At 41.5% G+C, this 24,339-nt stretch overlaps 1 protein-coding gene across 1 annotated transcript in view; it reads left to right on the top strand.

The window, feature by feature from the left end:
* slc44a1b (solute carrier family 44 member 1b) overlaps positions 1 to 24,339 on the top strand; it is a 106,540-nt gene that overhangs the window by 32,992 nt on the left and 49,209 nt on the right. The window contains exons 5-8 of the mRNA XM_060915109.1: positions 8,066 to 8,159; positions 8,240 to 8,409; positions 23,781 to 23,870; positions 24,108 to 24,265. Coding sequence (XP_060771092.1) covers positions 8,066 to 8,159; positions 8,240 to 8,409; positions 23,781 to 23,870; positions 24,108 to 24,265 — 512 coding nt within the window. The remainder of the gene's footprint in view (positions 1 to 8,065; positions 8,160 to 8,239; positions 8,410 to 23,780; positions 23,871 to 24,107; positions 24,266 to 24,339) is intronic.

The raw sequence follows: 24,339 nt of genomic DNA on the forward strand, positions 1-24,339 counted from the left end.
GGGATGGAACGGGACGGGACATATTGTTCCGGCAGTGACCTCCCTGCGGTTGTTGCTAAAACTGGTGACATCCCTTTCCGTCCCGGGTTTTAGCCTAAGCCAAGCAGTAATGGTGGAGTACTCAGTAATGGAGAGAATGGAGAAAGAGTGGAGCAGTTGTCTTATTTCTAAACTGGATATTGCTGCCATCTCGCCCTTACGTGGAAGAAGCGAATGAACGGAGAACTGAACGAACAACTGAAAGTCAGATTGTTTCAAAACAATCGGCCACAAGATCGGCCTTCAAGAAGCGAGAACACAGACGGGTAAGCTCCGACTCTTGTTTGTATAAAAAAAACAACAAAAACAACACATTGTTTACCTGCATTTAGATTAATCCATGTAACTTGTATTGTGTGTTTAAGTTACCGGTATAAGATTATTTAATTTGCTTCAGAATGTGATTGTCTCAGTTCATCTGATTATTTAATTAGCCTTTTATCAGTGAAAATGCATGCATGTACATGTATGTTGCATAAGTTATAACACCCATCCTGTTTTAATGAGAGTCAACCCACAATCAGTGAAGTCAAATCAGTCTTAGTTGAGCAAGTGGGTAACGGTATTTCTTACTTTCACCATCAATTATTATTTATATGACTTTGGTCTATAGCTGTAAAAGGCCTCGGCCTTAAAACCAGTTACCGCTGTGACGTCACGCACTCAGGGCTGGCTGGCTCAGCGGGGCAGCTCGAATGCCAACTTTGCAGTCGATTTTAACTTTCAAAAATATATATTTTTTAATTCTCATTTATGCAGCATACAAGAGTCAAGGGTGGAGATACTATCCACTCTGCGTATCTCCTTTAAGTAGAAGTACAGAAGTAGAGTACTTGTGTCAACAATACTCTGATAAAAGTAGAAATACTGATTCAACTTCTTTACTCAGGTAAATATATAAAAGTACAAACTCTGAAAGTGAAAAGGAAAAATGTAGCCCTTTGAGGACATTTCTATTAGCTGTTTCTGTGCAAAGCTAACTGAGCCTCATATACAGTTATAGTATAGTATAGTACAGTATAAATACGCAGGTGATTATAGAAAATTGCTTGCTGATTGGTCGAGAGATTTGGATTATTTCTCTATAATCACCTCCAGTGACTCGGCAAAATGGCGGCCAATCGTTTCGTCACTGTAAGTGAGGAAGAATTATAAATGATGAAAGAAAATACCGTTCCTAAAAGCACTAAAGATGCTCCGAAGTTTGGTCTAAAACTATTCACAGGTAAGGTGGAATTGTGATTTATTTTATCGATTTCAAAACAAACTATTTTATGTGAGTCGGCGTAGATAAGTGACACAAGTCTGCGCAGCACCGTTATTACATTTGCATGCTGCCTTTGAAGTTTGAAATAAATTATCTTTTAAATACGATTTTTAATTTTTTTTTAATAATCACTGGTGTATTTATACTAAAATAATTATCCACCTCAGGCTCAGTGAATATCAGTGAATAATAACCTGGACTTCATCTCAGTTATTATTCACCGATATTCACTTTGCCTTTGGCGAATAATTGTTACATGATATATTATTATACATACAGGACACTTTTTTGATGGAATAAAAACGTGTTCTATTCCCTTCTAGTGGGTTTCATTCATTTGGTTTGATAGCATGCAATATTGTTAGCATATCGCTTATCCTGTGTGTATTACATCACTCTACCCGATGGAGAATGAGCGTTGAATATGGTTTTATAATATTGCATGGTTGTCAAGACAACATGATGTCATATGTCGAAGATGTAAAACTTCTGCACTAGTGAGCGACTGGGATGATTTGTAAACAAACATGACCGCCAGGTTTGCTTCATTAAATATGGAAGATTTTGAGAGAATTTTGAAAGAGAAAGTTGTGTTGAACACCCAAAAGGAATGCGTATGAATAATAATAATAATAATATTGGCTGGCTATTTATCGTGGTATATCAGATATATTCCATTCAGCTAGCATGAAATTGAACTCGTCTTTGACTCATTCAATATCATGCTAGCTGAATGGAATATAGCTGATATACCACGATAAAAAGCCAGCTAATATAATATAATATAATATAATGGAGAGAGTCAGCGTGTGCATGTATGGAAGGAGGCAAACCCACACTTTGTTAAATTAATTATTAAATATTCCCGTATATAAGCTGCTCCAAAGCAAATATTTTAATTCCCAAGTACTTTGTGACAAATGAATAACAATTTGCATGTGCAGTCAATTGACCCGCAGCTAGCTATGTGCAGCTAGCTACTGTATGTACATCGAGCTAACCGGCAAGTGGTAGAATGTCAATAATGCTTAAAATATCTAATCAGTGTACAACTAGTAACTGTTTCATAATAAACTCCAGGTTTTGGGAAATATGGTTTTCAGATACAACACATTACATAGCAGGACCACCTGAAACAATTTAACCCCTTAATAATAATAATAATAATAATAATAATAATAATACATTTTATTTATAAGCGCCTTTCAAGGTACCCAAGGACACTGAACAGTAAAAACAAACAATAAAAAGCAAAACAATAGGATAAGAACAACAATAATAAGATCATGAGAAATCAATAATAATAATGTTATTAAAAATCACCCACCTCAATATCCCACCTCAGCTATTTAACAGTTATTCCATGAAATCGAGCCGTACATGAGCTGATAGCTGACGAGGCACGTAGCACTAAGTTGGCTATAAGCCATGGACGACAAGATTGAGTGGAATAACTGTTTTATTCGATCCACATTCACTGGATTTTGAGAAACAGAGCATTTTTATTTTTTGCTAATTCGATAAATAAAAACTTTATACAAAACGTCCGACAAAATCATTTCAGCTTAGAATGTCAACAAACCGGCGAAATGACAGGAGCAATTTGTGAAAAATGCTATCATAATAATTATTGAAAAATAAAAAAGATATGTTCTTACCATCAGATACTTTTATTCCTATTTTGTTGCTTTTTTTGTTTTGTTTTTGAGTACAGTAGAGTTTTTATTTTGTCTTCGGTTGGTTCAGCAACACGCTTCGCCATTTTATTTTTCTCTACTCACGGTATACGAGCTGATGTCCTAGTAGTAGAGTAGCCAATCAGAGCGTGCGATTGCTCATCTCCAGTGAATGTGGATAGAATAATACTCGGTAATTACAATTCAGTAACTACAGTGTAACTATTAGGAAAGTTATGTAGTTGCAATACTGAGGAATGACTGTATTTACGAGGTTAAATGAGATTTAAATAAATAAATTAGTGTATAATATGGCACTTATGTTGTGATTGGCTTGCATTAAGGTTGGTCTTTGCCAGTTAAAAACACACACACACACACACACACACGCAGATTTTGCCTGCTTGCGGCATGTGTGAGTAGGTGTACCTGTCAAACAACACGAAATGTGATATTTTTATTTATAGAAAATAAAATCCAGTAGTGATTTTCGGTGAAATAGTGTTGAAGTGGAAAACTTTTTAAAAACCTTTCCCCCCCAGCATATTCAACAAGAAATAGGACTGCTTGCTTTTGTTATTTATTGACCAGTTAACAAAAGAATACCAAAAATATTGGTCAAAAAACCATGGCCCTTATGTTTTACATGTTGCAGTGATCATTTTAAACTCTGTCCGAACTTTGTCTATCAGAACACCCACTATGAAGACGTGCAATTAATTCTTGTGGAAAATCTGATTAATCCTTCCGAGGCTTCATACAGTAAAGAAAATTAATTTTTTTTTTAAATGCATATGCTACCAGCCAGGTAGAACTGATGTACGCAGAAAGTGTTACTCTTGTTTGGCTTCCATCGATCAAGGATGAGCATGGATAATACATCCTAATTGTTGTACTATTATCAGATACATCACTATTTTTAATGGCTGAAATGAAGGTTGGTTGAACACTATTTTTCATTGATTAAAAAAAATTGAAAGAATTCATATTTTGTTGATCAGCTTTTCATGAAGCCAATATATTTGAAGATGAGTGCCTCAGTAGGAACATGTCCAATGTATGGATAATGAATGGGTGTTCCAGGGAGAAGAGTCTCAGAGAACATTTAGTTACTGGACAAGAACAGTAAAGCAGTTTGTCATCACAGATGCCACCGTGATGTCAGGGCAATGAAGTTGTTGAGCTTCAATTCATTCCCTGTTCAGACAAAGGCTTTTCTCATGAGCACACTGGTGACATGCCATCTTTCTTCACACTGTATCTCCTTTCACAAGCTCTTAGGAATAAACACATATATACACACACACACACACACACGCGCGAACTCTGGACCTAAAGCATGCGCGCACACACACACGCACACACAGAAGTGTCCTGAGGCAAACAAAGGTCCTATTGACACTGTGCTGCAGGGAGTCTGTTGTTTACAGTCCAGTGCTTTGGTGTTGTATGTCCACTCTACTGTCTGACACATGCCTTCTGGTACCAAGAGGGATATAATTAACATGTTTGTTTCTGTATGTGTATCATACTATTCATCTGCATCAGTAAACATTTTATTTTGGCTTTTAAACCATTAAACTGCCAAACTATTGTTCTGTTATTATTCTTCAGCATATTATTCAGTAACTCTATTGAAACATTTCAGTAGCTACAGAAAAAAAAAAAAACTTAGGAAAAGAGTGTAGCTATGAGCGGGAGGAGTGGACCTGCGCCAGACCTGCTGACAAGTCCTATAAAGCCGGCTTTACACTGATGGGATTTGTGTATGGCAAAAGTCACATATTGTAATAGAATTTTATGGTCCTCAGTCAAGATCAGCTGTATTAGAATGTGTAATATGATGCACTCACTGCTGCCTGATTTCTTGCCATTGTGGCCAAAGACCGTCAAACGCAAAGTTCTGGCGGTGTCAGTAATTTTATTACAATCTCAGCATAGCTGGAAAACCCTTATTACCTCAAGCATACATTACAACCCCAATTTCAAAAAAGTTGGGACACTGTGTAAAACATGAATAAAAATAGAATGTGAAGATTTGAAAATCATGGAAACCCTATATTTCATTGAAATTAGTACAAAGACAACATATCAAATGTTGAAACTGAGAAATTTTATTGTTTTTTGAAAAATATATGCTCAGTTTGAATTTGATCTCAGCAACATGTTTCAGAAAAGTTGGGACGGGGCAACAAAAGACTGATAAAGTTGTTTAATGATAAAAAAAAACTAATTTGGTTAATTGGCAACAGGTCAGTAACATGATTGGTATAAAAAGAGAATCCCAGAGAGGCGGAGTCTCTCAGAAGTAAAGATGGGGAGGGGTTCACGGCTCTGTGAAAGACTGCGTGGGCAAACAGTGCAACAATTTAAGAATAGCATTCCTCAATGTAAAATTGCAAAGAATTTGTGGATCACATCATCTATGGTACATAATATAATTAAAAGATTCAGAGAATCTGGAGAAATCTCTGTATGCAAGAGACAAGGCTGAAAACTGACACTGGATGCCTGTGATCTTCAGGCCCTCAGGAGACACTGCATTAAAAGCAGACACGTGTCTGTAGTGGAAATCAGTGTATGGGCTCAGGAACACTTCAGAAAACCATCGTCTGTGAAAACAGTTCATTACTGCATCCACAAATGCAAGTTAAAACCAGATATAAACAATATCCAGAAACGCCACCACCTTCCCTGGGCCTGAGCTCTTTTACGATGGACTGAGGCGAAGTGGAAAATTATCCCGAGGTCTGACGAATCAAAAGTAGAAATTATTTTTAGAAGTCATGGACACCACGTCCTCCAGGAGGAGAGGGACCATCCGGCTTGTTATCAGTGCACAGTTCCAAAGCCAGCATCTGTGATGGTATGAGGGTGCATTAGTGCACATGACATGGGTAGCTTGTACATCTGGGAAGGCATCATTAATGCTGAATGATATATACACGTTTCAGAGTACTATGCTGCCATCCAGACAAAATTTTTTTCAGGGAAGGCCTTCCTTCTTTCAGTAACACAATGCCAAACTGCTTTCTGCACATATTAAAACTGCATGGCTCTGTAGTAAAAGAGTCCGGGTGCTAAACTGGCCTGCCTGCGGTCCAGACCTGTCTCCCATTTAAAACATTTTGTGCATTATGAAGCGCAAAATATGACAAAGGAGACCCCGAACTGTTGAGCAACTGAAATTGTATATCAGGCAAGAATGGGACAACATTTCTCTTTCAAAACTGCAGCAACTGGTCTCCTCAGTTTCCAAACATTTACAGAGTGCTGTGTGAGTATGTGTGAGTCACTTCCCCTCATGACCTCCTAACAGCACCCGGGATTGAACACAGGTTTCTTGGGTGGCACGGTGGTGTGGTGGTTAGCACTGTCGCCTCACAGCAAGAAGGTTCTGGGTTCGAGGCCGGTGGGGACCTTTCTGTGTGGAGTTCTGTGTGGACCTAATGTGGGGTGGCCTCGGACTGAAGTGCCCTTGAGCAAGGTACTTAATCCCTGACTGCTCCCCGGGTGGTGTAGTGTGGCTGCCCACTGCTCTGGGTGCGTGTGTTCACTGCTTCAGATGGGTTAAATGCAGAGGATGAATCTCACTGTGCTTGAAGTGTGCATGTGACAAATAAAGGTTTCTTCTTCTAAAAATAGAGGTGATGTAACACAGTGGTAAACATGCCCCTGTCCCAACTTTTTTTGAAATGTATTGCTGACATCAAATTCAAAATGAGCGTATATTTTTCAAAAAACAATAAAATTTCTCAGTTTCAACATTTGTTATGTTGTCTTTGTACTGTTTTCAATGAAATATCTCATCTCATCTCATTATCTCTAGCCGCTTTATCCTGTTCTACAGGGTCGCAGGCAAGCTGGAGCCTATCCCAGCTGACTACGGGCGAAAGGCGGGGTACACCCTGGACAAGTCGCCAGGTCATCAAATTATCGCATTCTGTTTTTATTTACAGTTTACAGAGTCCCAAATTTTTTGGAATTGGGGTTGTAAATATTGTTTCTGTTTATGCAACCCCATTTTCTGCTCAGATCATGCACTGTAAAAAAAAAAAAAAATCCGTTGTTTTTATGGAAAAATACTGGCAGCTGTGGTTGCCAGAATAATCCTGTTAAAAATACAGTGAAATGTAAACAACATTACAGAATAACTTGTACATTTCACTGGGATTCCATGTACAATTAATGCTAACTAAATGTAAATTTTACAGGTATTCAATGTACAATAATCAATACATAACTGTTAATTCTACGGATATTCATTGTACAATAAAAAAAGCATCTAGGAATGAATTGCGAGTGTTCTCGATTATTGGTTTTTGTGGCTCCAAAATGATGGTTACAAGCAATGATCTACTAGACAGATATTTTATTTGATTTAGAGTTTTACGAAATGTGCTGGAGAGCCTCTACTGACATTTTTTAATTTTTTTTAACAGGGCAATGATGTAATTTTAACTATCACATTCTGTTTTAGTATTACAGTTTGTCTGTTTAAACCACAACAATTTGTAAATTCTACAAAAAAATATGATCAATTCAACATATTCTTACTGTTAAATTAACAGTGGTATTTGGTTAGCAGTTTTACAGTATATTGATGTAAATTACACACTGCTTCATTGTTTTTGTATTTACAGTTTTTTTATGTCATGATTTTACATAAATTCACTGTTAAATCTACGGACATGTGGAATGTGACATTCTTTAAATCACTGAATTGAGTTTAAGGGGTTAAGGCCACCATTTCCAGATTTGCTAATATCAGTCATTAGTTACAAAAAATAGTTTGGAGGGCTGTTTGCTGGATTGAGATGAGATTCCCAAGGTCATTATTGTTTAAAGCATCATACAATCATACAACTCATATCCTTGAAGGGTTGCTCAAAGGCACTACAGTCATTTAGATACATATTAAATGATCCCTCTAAGGTAACATCGTCCTAGTGGCTGATTAATCATTTCTGGAAACCCAGGTTTCAATTCAATTCTCTTTCAATCCTAATCAATTTTAGGTTCCTTTTGCACTTGATTTCACAGACTTTATAACCTTCCTTGGGCTTTCATTTTCCATTTTCAGGCTCAGAGCTCTGCTCCTATGAGCTGGCTGGCCATAAGTACCCAAGCCTTCCAGAGCGCTTTGACAAATGTCCTAAACTTCCAGTTCCACAGAGGTAAGACTCTCATGCTCTTAGTCTAACAGCACCAGCTTTCCCCCTTGCTTACCCTGCACTTTGCTTTCTTCTCTCTGCAGTAAAGCTCTGCCGGTGTTTAACCGCTGCACGCCCGTGGACATTTCCTGCTATTCTAAGTTTGCAGAGGCGGTGGTGACGTTTGTCAGTGATAACACCATACTCCACAGGCTGATCGCTGGGGTGGTGGCCAGTAAAGAGATCATTGCAGGGCTTTGCCTGCTAGCACTGGGTAACTGCCTTCTTTGTCTTTCTGAGTGAAACTCAGAATCAGTGAATGGGATGGACTAGGCAACACAGAATAACAACATCACACACCATATTACATGAATAGAACATAAATATAACATGGATGAATTATAATGCAGCAAGAAGTGCAAAGGGAACAACCTTATGCAAAGAGTTTGTAAAATAATCACGTCACAGTAATGAATATCTAATAATTGTGTTTTCTGTTGACTTTTATAATAATAAACACACAACTGTAGTGTAATAGGACACTCTGTCACCCTTGGGGAACTGAAGTCATTTTTAAACTTGCTTTATTTCTTAATTAACGTGTTATTCAATTACGTTTTCGGTTTTATTAACCTTATATCGTGACTCGTATTGGCATATTATATTACACTTATCGGCCTTTTCGTTTTTTAGCCATGTTGAATGTAGTTCATTTGGTCCACAGCAGGCGTCGCTTATCTGCGCGATCTTCACAAGACTTGTGCGAAACTTCAAACGTGAAGTGTCAGTGCCGCCATTTTGAAAACTGTTTACACAGCGGCCAGATCACCATATCATTCCAATTTAGATTAATTTCGAGATTTGCAGCTTCATCAGTGATGGAGGTTATTCCATACAACTTCGACCAACGTGGAGTAGAGAAGAGTTGGAAAGACAACAGGATAAGGACGAGTCCGTCGCGCTGGTATTTATGTCATTACTGTCACACAATTAAAACGTGCCAGATCAGATGGCTGGTGGGTTTTCAAAATAATAAATACATGCCTGTATTTTTGTGATAAATACGTATTATACTGAGTGCATTTCCCATATAATCCTCACTAAGGTTTCGGACAGCACTACAAAATGGCGTCCCCACTATATAGTGCCTTATATAGTGAGTAGGGAGCGATTTCGGACACAGGGAAAACTTCCGGCTTGATTACGTCAGCATTCGAAGGAGGGTGCGCGCGTCTTTTGACAACATTAGCAGATGTTGGTCACTTTGATTTCCGCTGTACGTTTTAATTCTGTCCTACGATGTCTCGCACAGGTCTCAACGAATCTCGTTTACGGCCATTGCTTTGACATATGGACTGATATATTACAGAGCATATTTCAAACACTCATAACTTGCTATAGCAGCAACAAAATAGCTGTCAGAAATGCATTCCTATATTTAATAAAATGAGATAAATATAATTTTGATGGGGCGGCACGGTGGTGTAGTGGTTAGCGCTGTCGCCTCACAGCAAGAAGGTCCTGGGTTCGAGCCCCGGGGCCGGCGAGGGCCTTTCTGTGTGGAGTTTGCATGTTCTCCCCGTGTCCGCGTGGGTTTCCTCCGGGTGCTCCGGTTTCCCCCACAGTCCAAAGACATGCAGGTTAGGTTGACTGGTGGCTCTAAATTGACCGTAGGTGTGAGTGTGAATGGTTGTCTGTGTCTATGTGTCAGCCCTGTGATGACCTGGCGACTTGTCCAGGGTGTACCCCGCCTTTCGCCCATAGTCAGCTGGGATAGGCTCCAGCTTGCCTGCGACCCTGTAGAAGGATAAAGCGGCTAGAGATAATGAGAGATGAGATGAGATAATTTTGATGATAAAAATTTGCCTTCAGTTCTCCTTTAAGGCTTCTTGAACACTTTAAGGTTCTGTGTAGAACCCTACACCAGGATGTTTCTCTTTCATAAATGATTCCTCGTAAATTATCTTTTGGAAACAAAGAACCCTTAGAAATCCAATGGAATCATGAGGAACCCATTGTCTAAGTGCCTATGGTCATTTATCAACACTGAACACGTCAGTAAGTTAGATTTATTTTTGTCCTTTAGGCCACAAAAACTGCCAGGAGGAATCAATATTATTTGACACAAATAATAACCTTAATAATGCAAAGATAACACGAGTAATAACCTTTTCGTTTATCGAGCAGAAATTCTGAGACAGGAAAAAGATAAACAAACCTTTCGTAAGTCGAAGTAGAAATGACTGAAATTGATTGAGCACAGAGAACACATGATGCTGGTACTTAATAAACAACTAAATACTACTACTACTAGTAATAATAATAATAATACAACCTGGGCGGCACGGTGGTGTAGTGGTTAGCGCTGTCGCCTCACAGCAAGAAGGTCCTGGGTTCGAGCCCCGGGGCCGGCGAGGGCCTTTCTGTGCGGAGTTTGCATGTTCTCCCCGTGTCCGCGTGGGTTTCCTCCGGGTGCTCCGGTTTCCCCCACAGTCCAAAGACATGCAGGTTAGGTTAACTGGTGACTCTAAATTGACCGTAGGTGTGAATGTGAGTGTGAATGGTTGTCTGTGCCTATGTGTCAGCCCTGTGATGACCTGGCGACTTGTCCAGGGTGTACCCCGCCTTTCGCCCGTAGTCAGCTGGGATAGGCTCCAGCTTGCCTGCGACCCTGTAGAAGGATAAAGCGGCTAGAGATAATGTGATGTGTGTGATAATACAACCCCAATTCCAAAAAAGTTGGGACAAAGTACAAATTGTAAATAAAAACGGAATGCAATAATTTACAAATCTCAAAAACTGATATTGTATTCACAATAGAACATAGACAACATATCAAATGTCAAAAGTGAGACATTTTGAAATTTCATGCCAAATATTGGCTCATTTGAAATTTCATGACAGCAACACATCTCAAAAAAGTTGGGACAGGGGCAATAAGAGACTGGAAAAGTTAAAGGTACAAAAAAGGAACAGCTGGAGGACCAAATTGCAACTCATTAGGTCAATTAGCAATAGGTCATTAACATGACTGGGTATAAAAAGAGCATCTTGGAGTGGCAGCGGCTCTCAGAAGTAAAGATGGGAAGAGGATCATCAATCCCCCTAATTCTGCACCGACAAATAGTGGCACAATATCAGAAAGGAGTTCGACAGTGTAAAATTGCAAAGAGTTTGAACATATCATCATCTACAGTGCATAATATCATCAAAAGATTCAGAGAATCTGGAAGAATCTCTGTGCGTAAGGGTCAAGGCCGGAAAACCATACTGGGTGTCCGTGATCTTCGGGCCCTTAGACGGCACTGCATCACATACAGGCATGCTTCTGTATTGGAAATCACAAAATGGGCTCAGGAATATTTCCAGAGAACATTATCTATGAACACAATTCACCTTTGCCACCCGCCGTTGCCAGCTAAAACTCTATAGTTCAAAGAAGAAGCCGTATCTAAACATGATCCAGAAGCGCAGACGTCTTCTCTGGGCCAAGGCTCATTTAAAATGGACTGTGGCAAAGTGGAAAACTGTTCTGTGGTCAGACGAATCAAAATTTGAAGTTCTTTATGGAAATCAGGGACGCCATGTCATTCGGACTAAAGAGGAGAAGGACGACCCAAGTTGTTACTAGCGCTCAGTTCAGAAGCCTGCATCTCTGATGGTATGGGGTTGCATCAGTGCGTGTGGCATGGGCAGCTTACACATCTGGAAAGACACCATCAATGCTGAGAAGGTATATCCAGGTTCTAGAGCAACATATGCTCCCATCCAGATGACGTCTCTTTCAGGGAAGACCTTGCATTTTCCAACATGACAATGCCAAACCACATACTGCATCAATTACAGCATCATGGCTGCGTAGAAGAAGGGTCCGGGTACTGAACTGGCCAGCCTGCAGTCCAGATCTTTCACCCATAGAAAACATTTGCCGCATCATAAAACGGAAGATACGACAAAAAAGACCTAAGACAGTTGAGCAACTAGAATCCTACATTAGACAAGAATGGGTTAACATTCCTATCCCTAAACTTGAGCAACTTGTCTCCTCAGTCCCCAGACGTTTACAGACTGTTGTAAAGAGAAAAGGGGATGTCTCACAGTGGTAAACATGGCCTTGTCCCAACTTTTTTGAGATGTGTTGTTGTCATGAAATTTAAAATCACCTAATTTTTCTCTTTACATGATACATTTTCTCAGTTTAAACATTTGATATGTCATCTATGTTCTATTCTGAATAAAATATGGAATTTTGAAACTTCCACATCATTGCATTCCGTTTTTATTTACAATTTGTACTTTGTCCCAACTTTTTTGGAATCGAGGTTGTAAAAATAGTTGGGGCGGCACGGTGGTGTAGTGGTTAGCGCTGTCGCCTCACAGCAAGAAGGTCCGGGTTCGAGCCCCGTGGCCGGCGAGGACCTTTCTGTGCGGAGTTTGCATGTTCTCCCCGTGTCCGTGTGGGTTTCCTCCGGGTGCTCCGGTTTCCCCCACAGTCCAAAGACATGCAGGTTAGGTTAACCGGCGACTCTAAATTGGCCATGAGTGTGAATGGTTGTTTGTCTCTATTGCCCAGGTCAGACGGCAGAAAGACGCATGCTGTGACCTGCGATCGGTCAGGTGGCGACCGACTGCAGGTGGACGCAGGCATTTTGTGTCAAATCCTTCGTTGTGGTCAGACGTATTGCAAGATGCAGAGTTTTTAAGCTGAATCTTGTCATGAGCCAGCCGGGAACATCTAAGTCCTGATGCAATCTTTCACTCCATTCCCCGGTTTACCCCGAGCTTTCCCCGCGCTGCGGCCAGCACACCTGTCTCTCATCAGCTCATCCACAACTGTATATTATACTGCTTGGATATTCATTCGGCACGGGATTGTCTTTGCCTCAGGATATGGTTTTTCCCCCCTTTTCCCCCCCTGTTTTTTGTATTCTATTATTTTGTTACTTTGCTGCATGCTGTGGAGTATTTCACTCTTCTGTGGATATCTTTTATTGGGACTGTGAGCGCGTTGTTTTCCCGACACGGAAGCGCTTTGAACTTTTAAACTTCTGAACTGTGTTCGTTGAACTGAGAGCTCTTTCCCGTTGCAGGGCTGCGTTTCTGGACTCGATCATGCTTTTTTCAACCTGCGATTGGTTGCTCAAGCGTTGCACGACCACCTGCCTCTACATGTGTCAACCTGCTATTTGCACCGATTGGAAGCGAATCGCAGATGAAATGCAAACAGATTGATTCACTTGCATCAACCTGCCTCTACTAAAGACCCTCTGCAACACTCTGTCATTATCTGCGTCATCGTGTGTTGATGCAAGACCAGTCTTGCGTATACCTGCGATTTTGTTATCGCAGGTAGACGCAAGTAGTTGAAAACTAGTTACAGCTTGCCGTCTGACCTGGGCATATGTGTCAGCCCTGTGATGACCTGGCGACTTGTCCAGGGTGTACCCCGCCTCTCGCCCATAGTCAGCTGGGATAGGCGCCAGCTTGCCTGCGACCCTGTAGAACAGGATAAAGCGGCTACAGATAATGGATGGATGGATGGATGGATGGATAATAATAGTTTAAAACTAGTATACCATTTAACCAGCATTTATTTTCTTATTGTCCTTTTGTTCTAACATCCAGATGTCATTAACCCTATTTGCGGCACTTCAACTCTCTTCTTTGGCCCAATTTGTGTGTTGTTGGTCAGTTTAGCACCTGAAAAAAATGTTGCTTGCAGTTGAGTTGATTCAGGGTCAGATCCCTTTTTCAGTACAATCAAGCGGAGCTAGAATTGGCTTGGAAGCAGGGTGCTGTGTGTTCGTAGGAGGCACCAGCTTTCGGTAGTAGTTATATATAGACCACAAGCTGAAACTGTGGCTACAGAAACAAATGAAGAAATGAAGAGGCATGTGGTCATGGAGTGAGTGTTTTGGTCCACACCTGAGTGTGATTGCTGTATTCAGATCTGCCCAAACAGACTGCACCGAGGGAGTAAACACAACAGGGTTAGATTCAAATGGGCAAAACTCTGCATATGAAAGTTCTCTATACAGTAATTTACAAAAAGGTCATTCAAACAAAAAGAATGTACATTATTACAAAAATTCTGTAAGCACCTCACAGCTCCAGGGTTCAATAGCGAGCTCCGGTTACAGTCTGTGTAGAGTTTCTCTTGCTTTCCCTGTGGGCTTTCTGTGGTTTCTCCAGTATCCTCCCACCTTCTAAAAACATGCCAAAAGGTGAGTTGGCTACACTAAAATTGGACTGGTATGCCATACTGGTTGTATTCCTACCTCATGCCCAGTTTTCCTAGGATAGGGTCCAGATACACTGCTACAAGGGGCAGCATGGTGGTGCTGCAGTTAGCACTGTCACCTCCTAGCAAGAAGGTTCTGGGTTCGAGCCCAGTGTCTGTGTGGGTTTCCTTCAGGTGCTCCGGTTTCCCCCCCAGTCCAAAGACATGCAGTTAGGTTAACTGGCTACTCTAAATTGCCTGTAGGTGTGAATGTGTGTGAGTGCGCGGAAAGGAACTGGCCACCCTGCTGCTACAATTCTGGCCAAGTCAACCAAAACATGGTTTACCTCAATCAAATGGGGTTCGGCAGTAATGACAGTACCGCTACCCTGACCAGGATAACAAATGAATAAAGGACATACGGTTCTGTACTAATCTAAATGTTTTACTGTTGGAGGCCAAGGTACTACATAGTTCAAAGATGACTAAATTATGATGACTTACCAGTTTGTTTATCTCAATAGTGAACATAGTCTTAAGAGATGACATATACTTTTATATGGAAACATCCATCTATTATCCATAGCCTCTTATCTTGTGCAGGGTCACAGGCAAGCTGGAGCCTATCCCAGCTGACTATAGCTGTGTTCACATATATACCGGTACGATAGTGGTATAACTGTATCGATACAAAGTATACCGGTACAGTTTAGTGCATCTGTCCACGCTACAGCGAAAAGCTACAGTACCAATACTGTACCGGTACGAAACCCATACATTTGTGGGTTTCGTACCGATACAGTTATACCGCTACAGTACCGGTATAGTTGCTAGTGTGGACAGGTGTTGCGGTACGAAAGTAGTATCGTATCAGTACAAAATCCCTAGTGTGGACAGGGTATTAGGGTTTCGTACCGGTACAGTATCGGTACTGTAGCGCTTCGCTGTAGTGTGGACAGATGAAGCGGTTCTGTATCGATACAAATACAATGCGCATGCGCAATGAACCATTCCTACTTCTTCCGGGTTATTCATACAATACAATACGCACGTGCTTTCCAGCTGTAAATAAAACGTCAAATGGCTCAAAATGACCGTGGAGCTACATGGAGCAAAGACGAAGTTATGTGTTTGTTGGAGCTTTGGGGAGACGAGCGATGCCAGGAACAGTTGAGGGGTACACGTCGAAATATCGACGTGTACAGACAACTGTCGAGTGATCTCCGCCGATTCATGGGCGAAGATGCGGCCGGTCACACTCCGGAGCAGTGCCGATCGAAAATAAGTGTTGATACGCGATTATCACAAAGCAAAGAATCACAACAATAGGTCTAGGGCTGGGCGTAGTAAGTTTCCATATTATGATATAATGGCTCGGGTTTTACAAGATAGGCCCTTGACATCACCAGCATTCTCTCTAGATACAAGCGATACGGCCGATCCCACTGCCAGTTCGCAGAACAAGGGAAGTGCTCCCGCTGTGAGTCCGTGGTTACTCGGTAACCATGGAAACATTTCGCGCACGCGCATTTCAACTACCGTGAAAGAAAACCGCAAACATTTCTCGCTAGTGTGGACAGATGCACTAAACTGTACCGGTATACTTTGTATCGATACAGTTATACCACTATCGTACCGGTATATATGTGAACACAGCTTAAGGGTGAGAGGCGGGGTACACCCTGGACAAGTTGCCAGGTCATCACAGGGCTGACACATAGACACAGACAACCATTCACACTCACATTCACACCTACGCTCAATTTAGAGTCACCGGTTAACCTAACCTGCATGTCTTTGGACTGTGGGGGAAACCGGAGCACCCGGAGGAAACCCACGCGGACACGGGGAGAACATGCAAACTCCACACAGAAAAGCCCCCGTCGGCCGCTGGGCTTGAACCCTGTAAGGCGACAGTGCTAACCACTACACCACCGTGCTGCCTATATGGAAACATGATTGCAGATTTTATTCAGAATTGTCATTATGTGATTTTTGTAATATTTTGTGACAGAACTAACTTCAGTATATATGGCCCAGAACAAGTATTGAGTCCAAAAGTGTAGAATAGACCTTATGTGTGTCATTTTTGCTGGGAGTGAGTGTGATGGCACACAGCAGCGTCCTTTTCAGTTTCTGTGGGTGGTTTGTCCAGCAGAATGTAATGAACGTGTATTACCCCTTTCCCACTCACAGTGAAAAACCGTAAATTTTCTGGTATTATGGCATAATGGTGTCCTGTGGGAATGAGAGCAAAATGGCAAAGTTGAAACCTTAATCTTCCCCGTGTTGACCTAGTAACATTTACAGAAATCATTTGGAATGGTTCCAGTGGGAATCGGAACCATCAGATTTATGTGTTGTGATGGTTGTGACGTTGCTGGTGGTGACGTAAATGATCATGTAGTGATATAGTGACAGTGTTACTCATACTCAAAACAACAAGCAAACATTGGCAAATACAGTGGGAGCGATGTATCCGCAGGGGATACGTTCCAAGATCTAATGCAGATAGCCAAAACTGCAGATAGAAGCGAAGTTTGTTTTTCATGTACATGTTTTTCATGTCTATGATAAAGTTTTGTTTATAAACTACATATAATATAACATAACATCAACAATAGTAACTAATAATAAAGTAAAACAATATGCTGTAATAAAAGTTATGTGAATGTGCTCTTTACCCCTGTTAGGCAAGGGTACACTTGTAGTTTGAGGTTTTGTATTTTGTTTTTTTGGGGCGCTCTGCCATGACGCTTCTGGATACACTGAACTGATACACTCTCGGTCCGGGACAGAGGCGTAAAGCCCGCCCACACAGAACATTGATTGGTCTACATAGCAAAACAGATCAATCAGGATGCTCTCTCTCTCTCTCTCTCTCTCTCTCTCAGGATTCTGACATTTCCACTTAATATTTTTATCATGGTTGAGGCGCTGAGATGGATCCAAGTGCAGAAACCTTTTATAGTCAAAGCAACCAAAAACACCATGCATGAAAATGCAACAGTAGAAGTGAGGAACACAACACGCTTCAGCAAAGAAAATAGAAACAAACACAAAACAAACTAACAGAAGCCGGCGTTTAAACAAGGCGATAGTGAAAAAAGTAAAGCAGATGTGCGTGGTTAATGCTGTCTATAGATGACTTGCAACCATGTGATCAAAATGTGCTACGTCATGAGCGTCCGCCATGATGGTGGATATACAAGCAACTAGGATGGCAGCTGCTGAGAGTGTGTCTGTAAACAATGCTGAATTTTCTCAGTATTACCACGATTTGAACGGTCGAGCGAAGATTCGATACAAAGAGAAGATAGATGTGTGTGGTTTTGACCCATATTATTTACAAAAGTTGGCTTTTTCTGAGGATAAGACGCTTCTACTGACCATTGAGTACCCAGATATCACGTTCTATCTGGTTTGGCTGACTCCGTGGGTTGACAAATCTCAAATGAAGGCTTATAAGTCCACGGAAGCCGATAACTTCTTTGTCTCTGGATGGGTAAATACTTTATTAATTAAACCAGTCAGCAATGACAAAGCAGTTGTACTTGCAAGGGTAAGTTAGGGCATCTTTTGCATTTAGTTGTGCAACTGTGTGTAAACAACAGACGAAGTGTGAAATTTGGACAAGTCTCTAGCTTTATGGCTCAAAAATCACATTTCAATTTATTTCAGGCTATAAAATTCTAACATAATTTTATAATTATAAAATTATAACAGGGGTGGCACGGTGGTGTAGTGGTTAGCACTGTCGCCTCACAGCAAGAAGGTCCGGGTTCGAGCCCCGTGGCCGACGAGGACCTTTCTGTGTGGAGTTTGCATGTTCTCCCCGTGTCCGCGTGGGTTTCCTCCGGGTGCTCCGGTTTCCCCCACAGTCCAAAGACATGCAGGTTAGGTTAACTGGTGACTCTAAATTGAGCGTAGGTGTGAATGTGAGTGTGAATGGTTGTCTGTGTCTATGTGTCAGCCCTGTGATGACCTGGCGACTTGTCCAGGGTGTACCCCGCCTTTCGCCCGTAGTCAGCTGGGATAGGTTCCAGCTTGCCTGCGAACCTGTAGAACAGGATAAAGCGGCTACAGATAATGAGATGAGATAAAATTATAACAACCACTTAGTGAGCCACGACAAGAGAACACTCATTTTATAGCAAGATTCTAGCAACACGAAATAAAATTCTTCCATGATATTATCAAGAAAGCTTTTGAATCTCACCTGAGATAAAATGATTACTGCAAACATGAGCTGTTTTGGTTTTATCCTCTGTTAGATCAGCCCTGCCGATGTTGTTCAGCCGTGCTCGTCTCCTCTCCGTACTCAGCCTCAGAGTTTCCTCGCCCTCTTTCCGAATCACGGACGGAATTCTAAAGAATCGGAACGTGCCACGGTCACGAGTACTGTTGTGACCACAACCATATACAGCACAAAGATATGGCAGAGCTAAAAGAACGCTTAAAGCAGTGGAAAAACAAAGAGAGTTGTGCATGCATGACTATGCTTTGTATGGAATGTCGCTTGACCCCGCATTTGTATATCCACCAACATGGCCGACATCCAGGTTTCTATTTTGCTTTGACGTTACTTGCAAGTCACCGATAGAGAAAGGGCAACTACATCACGACGCGTTACATTCTAGGTGTGTAGTTTGAGGGGTCATGCTTGTATGCTTGAGCGAGTCAGTGGATACGGCGGTCCCACTGTATAAGCAGAAATATTCTAAATAAATAGCCTTTGCTTGAACACAACAAATGTTGAACATTATGAAACATGAAAACAACTCTCAACAGAACTGGATGTAGCTCGACTTGTTGCTAACTGCCATGTTGCTAACTAGCTACTGTAATGTCTCAGCTTCTGGCTTGGGCTTTTCACAACAATGGATTTGCCACCTTGTGAATTATTTATCATATCTGGACTCGCATGGTGGGTGCTCCGTAGCATTCCGTTAAATACAGTCAGGTGGGAATACACGGTGTCCGTAACTTTTTCATTACGGAAGACTGGGTAGGAACGAAACATTATCTTTTCTGTGTTGTTTTTACCTCATATATGAACAGATTTCATATGTGAAAGGTGCTTATGAGACAAAAACTTGAACACTATGTCAGGTGGTTTAGAATTTAGACAAGCACAGAGCCATTTTAGCCATATTCTGAGTGTTTAGTTTGAACGTAACAGATCTGCAATAAAACCAGTTCATTGTGTGGTACTGTTTGTCATTTGTCATATTAGAATATTAATTAGGCTTAGGCCTTAAAGGGGACATACCGCGAGTTGGTCTCGTGGTTAGCGTGTCCGCCTCTCGCCTAGGAGATTGTGAGTTCTATTTGCGGTCAGGTCATACCAAAGACCATCATGAAAATGGTACCTACTGCCATCTGTCGAGGAACGCCGCAATACAGATGTGAGTAGGGAGTCAAACTCTTGCGGTTACTACAGAACCAGCTTCATCCTGTAAGTCCAGCGATGTAATAAACAAGAGACTGAGGGCTACTGCTGCCTGATGTGCTCTGTAGCATGGGAAGGACTTTAAAGGTGACATGTTAGGCCACCCATTTTTTATCTTTAGGTTCACGGATTTTTTCAACATATTTTTGATGATGTTGGTCGAAATAAAAATAAAAGTGCCCTTGTCCATTTTTTTTTTTTTTTTTTGCATGGCAAAATTGCAATGTCGGATTAAGATGATAAAATAATTTAAATTCAAGAGACACACTTTACATACATACACACGCACACACATTATATATATAGTGTGTGTGTGTGTTCTTGTGTATAAGTGTATAACACGGACTAGCATTCCAGTACTTACTTCTCTGAAGGTATGTGGTCATATGACCGTTGAGCTTTGATGAGCACATCGAAGGCGGATACGTTCGTGCTACTTGATTCGATAGGACTCTCTGCGGTACCATCCTCTTCTAATTCCACAGTCAGATACTTGCAGCCAAAATCGCAAACTAACGTTATGGCAGGCGTATTCGGCATCGCGCTCATTACATCACCACCTTCTTTCTGAGAACCAAAGATCGTTTTGATCTTTTCATTGTTTACTTTCAATGCTTGAGAGACGAAATCGCCCACGTTTTGGTTAGTGAGACAGTGAAAAGACTTTTCTTCACCACACTTTATGCTTACGTACAGTTGAGGCGATAGCTCGGAATCCATGCTGTCAGCGTCAGCCATGGTCAGCATGAGGTTGACACTCTCGTAAAGCGGTCATAAATACCATAAAAACATTCAAGTGAATACTCAATGTCGTAAATAGTTTCGTTTTCGGGCTCGGCTGAAGTGGATATATACAACACACATTGTCGTTTGTATTTGCGATTCTAATACTGTTTACTTAAAAAAATATGACCTAGTACCAGGGATACAGTGCTGTTACAAGAAAAATATGTGACTATTTTTTTTTATATTTCTTTTTGTACGTTTCGGCGGTTAAAATAAAAATAAAAATACACACAGACTTTTTATTTTTCTAGCGGTAGTATTTAACTGCCATTGGCGGATCCGTGATCCGAAAAATCTAAAATGAGTCGCCTTATGAAAAACTCACTTTTTCAGTGCTTGTGCACATACATTTAGGTATCTGGAGTACCTACCAATCCACACATTCTGAAATAAGACGGCAGCACTTTCTTCTGGGCTGCCTATTTCAGAAAACATGAGCTTCAACAAGTTGTTCAGATTTGACTCCTCTTTCTATGTCACAAGTGGAGCTTATTAGAATTGTCCCGCCCCCTCATTTGAGTCTCTCCACTCGTGGCTTGAGAATTGCCTTTGTGAATGAATATTCTTGAGAAAAGTGCTACCTGATTGGCCAGCGGAAGAGGGGTGGTGGGGTGAACGGTGGCTCATTATCATTTAAAGGAACAGGCACTCAGATCAGTCATTTTGAACAGGGATGTTTAGACAGGGTGAGAAGGGAGCTGTGGTGATTTATCCTTGTGGTATTTTGATCAAAGCACGTCACAGACATTTCATTGATTGACCTCAGGGATCTGTGTCAACTTGTGGAAATGGGGTATAACATGTCACCTTTCAAATAGGTGTGTCAGTCTGCAAAAACTTGTTGGATGTCGCTGTGCTGACAAACAGACAAAAGTGATGAAAAATCAGATGAGGTTTTTCTGACAGTAACGTACTTTGACTCCTCAGCTTTAACAAAAAACAAATATATTTTACCAAAGTGATGTGGAAATTTTTTAAATATTTCTTTGGCAATCTTTTGTAAAGATCACATTGAGTAAGGCGGCGGCGCGGTGGTGTAGTGGTTAGCGCTGTCGCCTCACAGCAAGAAGGTCCGGGTTCGAGCCCTGTGGCCGGCGAGGGCCTTTCTGTGCGGAGTTTGCATGTTCTCCCCGTGTCCGCATGGGTTTCCTCCGGGTGCTCCGGTTTCCCCCACAGTCCAAAGACATGCAGGTTAGGTTAACTGGTGACTCTAAATTGACCGTAGGTGTGAATGTGAGTGTGAATGGTTGTCTGTGTCTATGTGTCAGTCCTGTGATGACCTGGCGACTTGTCCAGGGTGTACCCCGCCTTTCGCCCGTAGTCAGCTGGGATAGGCTCCAGCTTGCCTGCGACCCTGTAGAACAGGATAAAGCGGCTACAGATAATGAGATGAGATGAGACATTGAGTAAGGCGTAATATTGTGGTGAAGAAAAACAATCTGTCTGCCTAAAACCTTGCTTGATAAGGGTACTATTCTCACACCGTACAGATCAAGCCATAATACTTTTTTGGATAGTTAGCTCACTCACTCAAACACCTGTAGGCCAATTGGCCTGTCAGTTGCAAGCCTCTTACGAGGCTGTCTGTGTCTGTCTTGAGCATGCTTTGTCCACCACCAACTTGCTAGGCCTGCCACAGCTTCACCAGACCACCAGCCATGCACATTAAAGTAGCCACTTAAACTAATCTACATTTCTTTGGACCATGGGAGGAAACCCATGCAGAAAGGCCCCCATCAGCCATGAGGTTTGAACCTGGAATCTCCTTGCTATGAGGCAGCGGTGCTAACCACTGCATTGCCATGCCTCCCTGGAGAGTTAGCTACCATACCAAAATGCATATAAGCCTAAATATGAGCCTAATCAGTTCAGATAGCAATCAGATAATGGTTGTAAGAATGTCTGAGCTGCTCTTGTGCTGCAATGGGAATGCAATCTTGAAACACAGTTTTCTTCATATTCACTTTTGGGGTAAACTGACTTCCATCCATCCTCTGTAGCCACTTATCCTGTTCTACAGGGTCACAGGCAAGCTGGAGCCTATCCCAGCTGACTATGGGCGAGAGGTGGGTACACCCTGGACAAGTTGCCAGGTCATCACAGGGCTAATACTTAGAGACAAACAACCATTCACACTCACACCTACGGTCAATTTAGAGCCACCAATTAGCCTAACCTGCATGCCTTTGGGGGAAACCGGAGCACCCGGTGGAAACCCACACAGACACGGGGAGAACATACAAACTCCACACAGAAAGGCCCTCGCCGGCCACTGGGCTCGAACCCAGACCTTCTTGCTGTGAGGCGACAGTGTTAACCACTACACCACCGTGCTGCCCTAAACAGACTTAAAATGCTAACTTTACTTGTGGTTCAGATACATGCACTGTTTCCGTTCAGGAAAGTCTATAGTTTTTAGAATTATATATGGAAGAAAATTTCACCATGTGAATGGTTTTCCCAGACTACCACATGTCACCCTTTGGTATACTAATTTATTCTGTCCACATTCACTGGATATGAGCAATCGCGTGCTCTGATTGGCTACTCTGCTACTAGGCTATCAGCTCATATACCATGAGTCGAGAAGAACAAAATGGCAGAGCGTGATGCTGAACCAACCGAAGATGAAATAAAACTGAAAATAAACCCCCCAAAATAAAAAAGTAACAAAATATGGAATAAAAGTATTTGATGGTGAGAATGTATCTTTTGTATTTTTCAATTATTATGATAGCATTTTTCACAAATTGCTCCTGTCATTTCGCTGGTTTGGATTGCTGGTTTCTAAGCGGAAATGATTTTGTCGGACGTTTTGTATAAAGTCTATTTATCGAACTTGCAAAAAATAAAAATGCTCTGTTTCTCAAAACCCAATGAATGTGGATCGAATAAAACAGTTATTCCACTCAGTCTCATCATACATGGCTTATAGCCGACTCAGCGCTACGCCGAGCTCATGTACGACTTGATTTCGTGGAATAATTGTTAAAGATTTGACACATCTTCTTTATTTGTGTATAACAGTGACAGATACCAGGAGTGATGAAACCAGAAGGATGTTTTTGACTAACTGATGGCTGTGATTACTTTGTCCACAGCTCAGGTCTATAATAAGCTTGTTTTGTGTTATTTCTATGAATATCTCTCTCTAACATGCATGTGTGTGGGATGTGCATGCTTCCAGTGCTCTCCATGATCTTGATGGTGATTATTCGCTACATCTCTGCAGTCCTGGTGTGGATTCTTACTGTTCTTGTGGTGCTGGGCTCGCTAGGCAAGTTTTCTGTCTTTTTCTCTTCATCCCCCTTTTTTCTGATTGGAACTTTTCCCCGTTGGAAAGTCTATGTTTGGGAACATGCACACTTGGAGCAGTACTTGTTTTCTTGTCAAATTCCTGTCTGTTGAAATCAGCTATGGGTCTTTCTTCATATCTGTGGGAGTTGTTGTAAACCTGGTATGATATTTCAGGAGCTTATGTGTGAAAATATGAAGGTGTGCTGTGTGTTTGTAGGAGGCACCAGCTTTCTGTGGTGGTTATATATAGACCACAAGCTGACGATGAACGAGACTGTGGCTACAGATTTAAAGGAAGCAGATGAAGAAACCGTGGCTTCCAAAGACCACGTGCAAGGACTACTGGTCTACGCCACCTCAGCAACTGTGTTCACAGTGAGTCAGAGAGAGAGAGAATGAGAAAGAAAAAAAGAGAGAAGGTAAGACAGAAGGAGATGTGAGAGAATCAG

Source organism: Neoarius graeffei, chromosome 2 (assembly GCF_027579695.1).
Source record: "Neoarius graeffei isolate fNeoGra1 chromosome 2, fNeoGra1.pri, whole genome shotgun sequence".
NCBI classification, from domain to species: domain Eukaryota; kingdom Metazoa; phylum Chordata; class Actinopteri; order Siluriformes; family Ariidae; genus Neoarius; species Neoarius graeffei.